Here is a 10,777-nt window from a genome sequence, read left to right as displayed (position 1 = left end):
TTCTTAAACAAGGAGAACTGCATTTATGCAGCCATCATTCTCTGGATTGTTAGTAACTTGGGCATATTTACCTGCAAGTTAAAAAAAAAAAACACACGCATTCAGGAAAGAAACAAAAAGGCGAATCTTACACGTAAGGTGGGAAGTCTTAACCTACCCCACACTACTTTTCCCTTATCGGTAACCAGACCAAGTTCACTCACATTCACCTGAAATGATATAAACCAAAGTATATCAAATTAATTGCAGGAACCTATATTTACTCTGGAGAATACATAAAGAATGAGATTAGTTCGATAAAGAATGAGACTAGTCGGTCATCACCTCTATAAGTGTACCCTTCGTTATCACACCAAGAGAAGTATACATAGGACCGTTAGGGTTTTTCTTAATCCCAATTATCTCAAGATTAAATGTGCATTTCAGTTCAGGGTGGGTAACATGGGCTTTGGTAAACCGCAAGCCCATAGGTCTAATGAAGCGCTCGTATTTTGGTGGTTTTCTTGTAAATCCAGGCCCAACAAATGTCACTTTAGTGACCATCCGCTTCCATTGCTTGTCTGCGTGAAGGCACATAAGGATTGCAAAGTCAGCGAAAAGACAACACCTTCCATCTTACACATTGAACAGTACAGTAAAAGCGCCCTTTTAAGTTTTAACAATAGAGTCAAGTAGCTTTATTTCAAAGGACAGGTCCGAACAGAATCAAAAAAATGAACCCATGCACTAAACAGTACTGAAAACACACCCTTTTAACTTTCCAGACTCCAATAGTAGGGAAGTAGCAAAAGAGAAGGGCAAAACAAATCATAAACAGGAAGCTAACAGAAAAAGTTTTCATGCCAGAAAAATAATGCAGCTACTACAGTGTCCTAGTTGGATCTTTCCCTCTCTAAACAACAACGTAACCTCCTATAAGCAGGGAAATTTAAGGTTAATTCAGACTGCTTCCCCTGCTTTATTGAACCGCAATATTATTAGTAGTTAAGCATGTTTTGGGTGCGTTAATTAACTACTAAGGGTGTGTTTGGTTTGTAGTAGTTGGAATCCCAAGCAGTTCCAACTACATCAAAACTCCCAAAACAAGTTTTTCCTTTAAAAACATAACTCCAAAAGGGTGTTGTAACAAAAAAGTCCCAAAAACAGGGGAGTTATAACTGTGCCCAATTTGGTGTGCTGAAACAGCAGAAGCTAAAGCGTCCTGTGGTTCTGGAACAGAAAAAGCGTGTTCCAGCTTCAAGAATTTTCTGCTTTTGGATACAGTCACCTCCGAAGCCGAAGGTAAAGCTCTACAACCCCTAATTTTTTCCTCCCTGGTCTTTTTATTCTAAGTGGGTGAGAAGGATTTCGCATTAAGTGTACAACGATTAGTACATGTAAAGATCATAAACCCTAGAAGAGACTTCGCTTGGAAGGAATAATTTTTCCCTTCAAAACACGACACTGGGATCTCTTTGTAACATACGCCTTTGCATGTGATCAGAAAGAATCTGATGGGTAAACAGAGAACACCTGGAACTGATGTAATTATCTTCCTCTACAATAGCTACTAGAAAGGAAGTATGAGCAATTCTCTTATATAATATGTATGCTTGATGCATAGTTGCATGGAACACGGCTTTTTTCCAGTTCAATTTAAGGGGTACGGGAACGTGGTACGCCATTCATTAGTAACTGGTACAAGCGAGTAGGCTTAAGTAATGCGTCAGTGAACGTAGTACACTTTAGGTTCGGTTCTTAAATGCTAGTTGATATCAGTAATGGTAAAAGAACCTTAAGAATCATGTTACAATTAAGATGTGCATACTTCATTTACTTAATATCTCACGTTTTTGTTGTTTATTCTTGTAAAAGAGTTATTTTTAAAAAAAAATTAGCTTGTTTGAATTCTAAATCGGGTTGCTGCAGTTGGTGAATTGGATCGTTTTCCACTCGAATCTGGGACTATTGAACCAGGCCGCGGTCCGCGATAGCGTACCATGGTCCCAACTTATATGTTTGATGTATATGATTGATTTAACCAGATCGCTCTAAAAAACCCACGAATGCTTTATTAATAAAATATGTTGCCTCTCTTCTTTCACCAGTTTATCTTAAAGCTGCTTGTTTCACATACAAGGTGGTTGACTAGAGGTGCTAGGTTTAAGGTACTATTTCACTGAACTGAATCATTGTTCATGAAATTTCACACTTCCTTTTATCGATCCTAAAAATTCTTTTCTGGTATGTTCTTCTAAGCATTGCTTTTAGTTTGTATTTTAAATGATATAGTTTCAGCTTCATATTTCTTATGCTATCTTTATGAATTTTTCAAAATCAATATGATTGCTATATCTATGTTCTAATTAATCTTGTAAGCTAAACTGTATGCTTGTGTTGCATGGGTATTTAGATGTTTAGCATAAAACTAAATGATATATTTATTTTCTTATTGATTTAGCTGCATTCATCATCTATACATGCTCAGCTACATTTATTCCCTCAAATCAAGAGTTCAAGACTCTAAAAAAAAGTTGCAGCTATGACAATAATGATGACTGGAGTTATGTCTATCATATATGGTTTAAATTGATGGTCTTCGAAAGAAAATGCAGTAATTTAACCCACAAGACACTTGACTAAAAATAAATATTTGGAAAGCATAATATATTTGTCCGACACTCATTGTAGAGATATGTGCAGAATGAATAGAATCCCATTTTGCACGATACTGAAGATTAGAGGTCTATTGCAGGACACCTTTCATGTTACCATTGAGATATAAGTAGCAATGTTCCTACACACTAGGCCACAATGTGAGAAATAGAGAAGTTAGACACAATTTTAAATGATCTGTTAGACAATTTTAAATGATCTAGAGAGATTGTTAGTAGATACTTTAATCATGTCTTGCTTGAATTGGAGAGTTACGAAATGAGATCATCATAGCTCCAAAGAACACCCCCCCACCCAAAGATATCAATGAGCCACAGATTCATGCCATATTTCAAGGTAATTGTCAAGTGTTTATAATGTTTATATTCAAACTAAGTAATAAAAGATAAAAAGTGTCATAAACTTGTATTATAATTTATTTTAGGATTGCATTACAGCTCTTGATGGGACTCATATTCATGCAACTATTCCTGCATCTCTTGCTGGGCAAATTTGTGGCACAAAACCTTTCACTACCCAAAATGTTTTAGCATGTGTGGATTTTGATTTGAAATTCACTTACATATTAGCCGGTTGGGAGGGTGGGTTTTGCACATGATTCCTTGGTGTCAAGTAGTGCATTAGAGGAATAAGATGGTTGAAGAGTTGAAACAAGAGTTGAAAACAGTAATGTGACTATCGATATCTAAGATATGTAGTAAAACTCACCTCATAGTTAACTTTCTATTATCATGACAAATTGTAGGAAAATACTATCTTATAGATGTTGGATACTCAACCTAACCTGGCTTTATTGCTCCTTATTGATACCACTTGAGAGAATATAGAAATCATGAACCTACTAATAACAAGGAACTCTTTAATCACAACCATTTTTCGCTTAGGACCACAATTGGAAGAGTGCTTGTTTCTCTTAAAGGAGATTTAAAATACTCAAGAATGAACGTTATCACCCATTTCCATCACAAAAAGACAGTGTTCTTATGTGTGGTGTGCTTCCAAATTTTATTACTGATCAAGGCGGTGATGAGTTAATACCATCTGAAGCAAATTGGACACCGCATAGCAGTCATCATAAGGTAAATGATGAAGGTGACAATGCAGAGTGGATTTCTCTTAGAGATCATATGGCAAATGAAATATGGATTAATAATCAAATTAGTCAATGTATGTTTTATAGTTTTCATTGTTATAGTTCTTGAATGCAAATGTTATCTGCAGAATTCTATTTGAACAACTGATTGAAAATATCTTATCATTATTTGTTTATATTAGGTTATTTACTGATGTAATTATTCATTAATCATCTTGTTTGCATTTATTTTTGCATATTTAATATGAAACTTGTTTCTTAATTAGACATTATTTGTGGATGTATTTTAACTAATATCAGATGGAAACAAATAGCAACCCGCCAATAGAGACCATGCAACCAAAGATGTGGAAATTGTAGATGGTAGCAATCAAGAAGGAAAGAGTAAAACTTTCAAGTGGCCTCCACATGTTAGCAGGTTTTTTTTAATCAACTTCTTGGCTGATTTAGTGAGAAATAATGGGAAGATAGGCAAAGATTTGAAGCCTCAAGTATTCAATGCAGTTCTTCGAGAGCTTAATACGAAATATCATGCATGTAACATAACTGAAGGTAATGTAAGGAGTCACCTTCAAACTCTTACTTGTAGAATGAAATCAATTAATTTAAGGATGGAATGCAGATACAAAGACGATCATTGTTGGACAAGAAGAATTTGAAGGTTATCTTGCAGTAATTAGTTAACCTAATTGCTGTATTTTGTCAATATGTTTTTTAATCTTGCATTTTTATGCTTTTCTTAACATCAACTCTTAAACTTGCAGGTACACATAAGCCATGACATTTATCTGAACAAACGAATTGAGCAAACCAATTGAGCAGTATGAAGAGTTGTGTTTAATTGCGGGAGGAGACCACGCTACTGGAGCTTGGATGAAACATTGTTCACAACCTTTAGGAAAGGCACTCAATAAAAGTTTCGCACAATTCTCGCCTGTTAATGTTGAGGCTATTTTAGAAGATGCAGAGTTTATGGAGGGATTCTCCTAACCCCTCTAAAAGTACTCCAACGGGATCATCAAGTCAGCATGCTTCTCATAAAGAAAAAAAGAAGAGGAAACGAAAGGAATGAGTTCCTTATGAATGCATGGACAAGCTGACTATACGCAGTTGGTAGCATTGTAATGTCAATGACTGAAGATGTAATCTTGAGTTTCACAAATAAACTCTATGATACAATCATGTCATTGTCGAGATACGATAATAGTATAAAGTCATCAGCATATGAATATTTTTGCAAGCTGGTCATGAGTATAAAGCTCGTGGATTTTTGAGTCGTAGTGTTGAGATGCGCCATCAATGGATGGATGAGTTCTTCTCCAGAAATTCTACCTAGAGGGATATTTGGTGCAATGGGTGGTTTTGGTAATAGCAACTTTAGCGGCACAAACATACGTCGTGAAGATCCCTGGCATGGGAGCAATACATGGAGAAACAGATGACGTAACAGGGCATCAAGAAGAGTGTCGCTAAGTGAGGACATGAATATAGTGGTAACAAGTAACAACAATGAAACTGATGAATTCAGTCTTTATGATGACTAAATAATCTTGTAATATGCTCAAATAATTAGGGTTCTATTTGCACATCAAATATATAATCTAGTAACAATGAAAATAGTCGCAACCCAATAGTACTATGGGTTCTATTTGCACTTTTTTGGTTGCTTCTATTTTGGTATTATGAAGTCCATGGAGAGGAGACCCTTATTATTAATGTATGGCTTTGTGCTTTAATTATATATTTGATGTGTTATGGAGAACAAGACTAAGGCATTCCTATCAATGATGTTATTTTGTTCTTATCAAAGGAATTCAAGCCCTTGGTTGTATTTCATTGGGAGCTCTATATACATATGGATGAAGCAAGGAGTATTTTAATAGTAGGTGCATTATTAAAAAGATTCAGGGTTTTCCCGATTGCATTTTGATAGTTATTAGCTGTAAAATAATTAAATATATAAGGCTACTATTATAGCTCTTCAACAGTTATGTTATAAATTGGAGGATGTAAGTTTATGGTATGATGATTTCAATTGTTGTTGCAACACCAAAAATTCAACCAAACAACTAATGAACTAGTTGTTTGTAGCTTTAGCTTTACAATTACATGCACCCAAACATTGGTTTTATAACACATGTAATTGAAAATACATTTCAACCAAACACTACTCCACATGTATTTGGAACATGTTATTGCAACGACATTTGCAATTCCAACTAACGTAAACCAAACACACTCAATCATTTAACCTTACTGTAAAAGAGCCCTATTAACTTTCCTGTTTCCAAATAGTATGGAAGTAACAAAAGGAAAGGGCAAAACAAATCATAAACGGGGAGTTAACAGATAAGAAGGGCATCAACTACAGTCTCCCAGTTGGATCTTTCCCTCTCTAAACAACGCGGTAACCTACTATAAGTGGGTAATTTAAGGATAATTCAGACAATGTTTCGCCCGCTTTATTGAACCTCAGCATTATCAGCAGTAAGCATGCTTCAGGTGTGTTAATTAACTATTAAATATGAGTCTTGAAACCATGTATAAACAAAATCAGTTAAGCAAGCTTCAGGTGTATTAATTAACTACTAAATATGAGTCTTTGAAACGACGTGCAAACAAAATTAGACTACCAAAATAGCTTTTTCATCAAGCAAAAATATAGCTATAGTTATATCCAGAAGATGATTTTTATTGGCAGTGTCGATGATAGACTTGGCACCACAAATTTCTTCAAGAAAAGTTCTCATAGGGCCATTCTTATTACTATGCATCTTGCATTTTGATTTTGAGAAAACCGATAACACACAGAAAACTTACTTTTTCGCTTGCCAGTACGGACTACTCTAAATGCCTCAGCTTCAGCCATCGGTCTGACCTGGAAAGGGGAAGAGAAGTCAGGCAATCAGAAAAGGAAGCAACAGTTTGCATTGGGTAAAAAGGCCAGATTACCACGCAGCAATATACAGCACCAAGAAATTATTAGGAAGATCTACACAAGATTTTCCAGGGAGGTTTGAATACTTACTTTCGGTAGAGGAACATCCCATTTGCCGGCTTTTTCCTTCCTCTTTTGCTTGATTGTGTTGCTAAGAACCTATCACAACAGAAAACAATGCATCAAATTTATTAGAAACAGGACCCATAAAGTGTTACTTGGAATAAATTCAGAAATTGACTAGAATCAATTTACCTTTGCACGAGTAGTTGTATCACGATCCATCAAATAGGCAGGAATAGCACCATCCTGAACTTCATCGTCCACTTTACGTCTAGATGATGACTCATCGTGCATAGCAAGTCTGCAAAAGGTACAAGAAATATAATGGCTGTGTGGCTTCAAAATGAAATCAATTAATGCATTTTATTCTTGTAATCTCAACATAGTGCTTCATAAAACTAGTATCTGATTCTGAAACATAGTACTCCTTTTTCCACATCTATATCACTGCTTCAAAAATTAAGCTGAGCAACAACAAGGATTTCATTTCTCAAGACGAGCAACTTATGAGCCTCCAAAGGCCTTACTTTCAAACAAGATACATAAACTTGAGCTCAATATGCTAGGTTTCCATAAGAAGTCAATGTCCTAGATAAAATTTCATTACTCATCAATCAGAGAAAAACACAAATCAATTCAGCAATGTTAAAAAAACTGTAAGATCTCATTTTAAGCTTGGAAATGCTAAAGCACTCCAAAGGACTGGGCCATTGCATAGATGAAATTTAAAGTGCAAGTCAACTCCTTGTTTCTCAAAACCAAGTTTAGATCCCCCGAGCAACAAAAAGCCTATCTTTATATTGATGTAAAAATGGCATATTGGAGGGATTCAATGAAACAGAAGAAAAAAATTCCAGTAAACAGCTATCCAGATAGCTTTGTAATGTCGGACAGACTTGCAGTATACTGGTCATGAGGTCGTCTAGCATTCCTTCATGCAATATTGCAATGAAAAGAATAGATAATTCACAGTTATAACATGATCATTTTTCAGACCTGTCGCACACCTCATGAATATTGTTTAAAAATTGGATTCAACTCTGATTGTTCTCTCCACCTTCTCTTTCAGTAAAAGATGAGAAGAAAGCGGTGACAAACACACAAGTAAGCACAGAAACTACTCCCTCAATCAACTGAGAAAGAGTACTGTTCATCACGTGCACAATATGCTCTTTCCCCATATTGACAAGGAAAACAAAGACTTGATGAGACGAACAGTAAGTTTTTCTTAAAATCTACAAGAATATGTTTCAATTTTCATCTTTCCACCTCGTCTCATCTACTATCCACTAGAAGTGGCACTGAAATCAAATTTGCATTTGCCGCCAATTTCAGAACGGCAAACAGATCCGACCGGTTTACATTTCGGGATAGAACATACCTCAGTGAGATCCACCTCAATACCCTCCAAAGTTTAAGATGTATTGTCTATACTGAGGAGAGAATAACTGCCCTCATTCTCCTTCATTCTCTTCTGACATATATACTACAGCCTTTATAACATCTCTCCCTTTTCCTTGTTGCCCACCAATGCCTAACACATTCCCCTTTCTGGTAAAATGTGATATCTCCTTCTGAGTTGAGCTTAGTGAAAAAATAGGATCTAAAATGTAGCAGGTAAACCAGATCCTAACAAGCGGAGGAGATGCATCACAATACCAATTAAGCTCCATAAATGATGATTCACTGGTGATCACTGCTCACTGGTGATCATTGCTCAATTGATAAGGGAAAAAAATCATAACTGGAAAGGAATTTTCTTCATATCAACACTTCATACAGGTCTTATTCTCTTGAACTTAACCTAGGGGAGAGGTTGAGAACCAGAAAGTAAACTGAAAGTATAAAGTGAAGTCGTGTGTTTCTATTTGCAAATCTTATATTTGAATGATAGAAAGTGAAAACGTTGAAAGTTGGGGTAGCTGTTGATGATGCATCCACATTCTTCATATTTACCATTTGGTCACTGCGGGAAATGGAAAAGGCAATGTCTGACTCTGGCCCTTATAAAAGCATATATGATTAATAACCACTAACTGTCATCTATTAAGGTCCAGAGAACTATTTATTCTTATATTCAGACCAGAAATACTAGCTTTTTTTATTTTTCCGTATCTGAAGTCTTCGCTTCAACAAGACAAAAATCTCTACAAGAAACACTCATATCCACATCACCATAGATCCATTTGTCAAGACACAAAATTATCATCTATCACAAAATTGTGCATAGCTAGCTGAATACTAACTACTTCTCCCATTGCCCAAATATTAATCCTGGCTGACCTTTTGCTCCATCCCCTTAGATAAATGTACCTTTACTGATCACACCTAAGCACTTCCTTCTAACCAAAAGAAACAGATTTTAACCAAAAAACATATCACTGAAGTACCATACCCATTCAATTTAAGGTTCCAATATTTTAACCAAAACAAAAAAACAAAAAACAGATGTTTGAGGAAACAAAGGAGTCTTACGTTTTCTTCATCAAAGCTTTCTCCTGATACCGCTTCTTCGCAAACATCTTCCCTTTAATACCAAGAGCCTGCAGCCAAAACTCAAAACAATCACACCACAAATTCTCTACAAAATGGGGAACACAATTCCATCTCAAATCTCAAATCATCAAAAGATCAAAAAATATTCGACCTTTTGGGCGAAAGCGGAGCGCTTGTGGACCTGTCGCGCCTCCTTCTTCCTCTTGCGGTCGAAGTGGTCGAGCCGGTATCCATGGCGCTTCCGATGAAGCTCGATGTAATCTCCTTGAGGCTGTAGAAGACGAAAACAGAGGAAGAATTCAAGATTGAAATCAGAGAAGAGAATGAAATAAATTGAAACCCTAGATACCGAGAGAGAGGACGAACCATGGCGGCGAGTTGGGAGGCGAGACGAGGATAGGTTGAAACCCTAAAAACAGGGTTTTACAAAAGAAGGCCGGAAAAAGAGCGGTGGGATAATATAGGGAGTATATTCACGTGCTATGCACGTGTATGTAATAGGTCGGTTGGAAGGACAAATTTTAGCTCTAGACCTTTTTAGAAACATATTTTTAAAATTTTATCTATTTCAAAAGTAATGGCCAATTTCAACTCAGATTTAGCTAAACTGGATCGAAATTGGCGAAAAATGTTCTAAAACTTCACAGAATTTGGAATCGACGGGATCTAGGGAACCTAGCAATTCTTCGAGTCGCGAGAGCTACTTCCTCTACGATTCTCCTTCTCTGAAGCTCATTTTCGTCTAATTCTTCTTTTTGATTGTCATTGTGAGGTGCTGAACCTTGGGAATGGAGGAGGAAGAGAGACGTCGACTTGACGTTCTAGCAGTGGGAAATATTGGAAGGGTTTAGGGTTTATTGATAGGCTCTTTGGAGGTATACTTCACAGGAGTTGAAAATCCCATGAAGTTTAAGCTTCACGGAATTTCAAATCTCGTGAAGATTTGCCCCGCTTAACCATCTCATTAAGAAATGTTCTAAATTTTCACGGTATTTCAAATTCTGTGAAGTTTTAGAATATTTTTTCGTTAATTTTAGGGAAAAATGTTTCTAGGCCCCTTCAAAATAAAAGGGATGTGACCCAGCCCCTCATAGTTTTTCTCTTGTGTTTCAGCCCCCTCACACTCTCCCAGGAACAACTTTCCGAAATTACCTCTTCCCCTTTTCTTCTTCTCCTCCTCCTCCTCTCCCCTCTCTCCTCTCCTCCACTTCTTCTTCTCCAAACCCTGGCCCACACCCCCACCCCTCCTCCCTCCTTGGGCCCCATCCCCGACCTCCTCCGCCTCATCNCCACAAACACTCTCACTCTTATCGCCGCATCTGCTCTGAAACCTCTCCCTCTTTCAGATCCGCAAGGGACTTTAAAGGAAGTTCCCTATTCTTCTTCTTCGTCTTCTTCTTCTTGGTTTTTGATTTCGAATTGAAAGGGAAATGGCGTTCCATCTGAGGCAAATGGTTGCTGCTTTTCTCACTCTGTCAATGTTCACTGTGCTTGGGAATATGATTAAGCAGGATCACTTTGATTCATAAGGT

At 36.7% G+C, this 10,777-nt stretch overlaps 1 protein-coding gene and 1 long non-coding RNA gene across 3 annotated transcripts; one reads left to right on the top strand and one right to left on the bottom strand.

The window, feature by feature from the left end:
• LOC109827859 (ribosome biogenesis protein NSA2 homolog) lies at positions 1–9,695 on the bottom strand. Its single transcript, XM_020394880.1, has 9 exons — positions 9,612–9,695; positions 9,397–9,516; positions 9,225–9,292; positions 6,942–7,050; positions 6,777–6,845; positions 6,569–6,626; positions 325–560; positions 158–209; positions 1–71 (listed from the first exon to the last, which is right to left on the bottom strand). Exons 1-9 carry the CDS (start codon positions 9,612–9,614, stop codon positions 4–6), a joined length of 783 nt encoding a protein of 260 aa, XP_020250469.1. The 5' UTR covers positions 9,615–9,695; the 3' UTR covers positions 1–3.
• On the top strand, positions 567–6,557 carry LOC109827860. 2 transcript variants are annotated; one of them, XR_002243527.1, is made up of 4 exons: positions 567–1,281; positions 4,049–4,300; positions 4,371–4,409; positions 4,513–6,557. It is a non-coding gene; the product is annotated as an uncharacterized LOC109827860 (long non-coding RNA). The 2 variants fall into 2 exon arrangements; XR_002243528.1 differs by lacking the exons at positions 4,371–4,409; positions 4,513–6,557 and adding an exon at positions 2,088–2,147 and having other exon boundaries at positions 4,049–4,361.
• Positions 9,696–10,777: the final 1,082 nt, after the last annotated feature.

The sequence above is a fragment of the Asparagus officinalis genome, unplaced genomic scaffold (genome assembly GCF_001876935.1).
Source record: "Asparagus officinalis unplaced genomic scaffold, Aspof.V1 AsparagusV1_Un483, whole genome shotgun sequence".
Taxonomy (NCBI): domain Eukaryota; kingdom Viridiplantae; phylum Streptophyta; class Magnoliopsida; order Asparagales; family Asparagaceae; genus Asparagus; species Asparagus officinalis.
Note: the sequence above shows the minus strand (reverse complement) of the source record. Positions and strands in the feature narration are given on the sequence as shown.

Excerpts from the sequence above, each read along its gene's own strand:
- LOC109827859 (XM_020394880.1), bottom strand. Across the intron at positions 6,846-6,941 it reads ATACAACTACTCGTGCAAAG|GTTCTTAGCAACACAATCAA; the intron begins GTAAATTGATTC and ends CTGTTGTGATAG. Across the intron at positions 210-324 it reads CGAAGGGTACACTTATAGAG|GTGAATGTGAGTGAACTTGG; the intron begins GTGATGACCGAC and ends ATATCATTTCAG.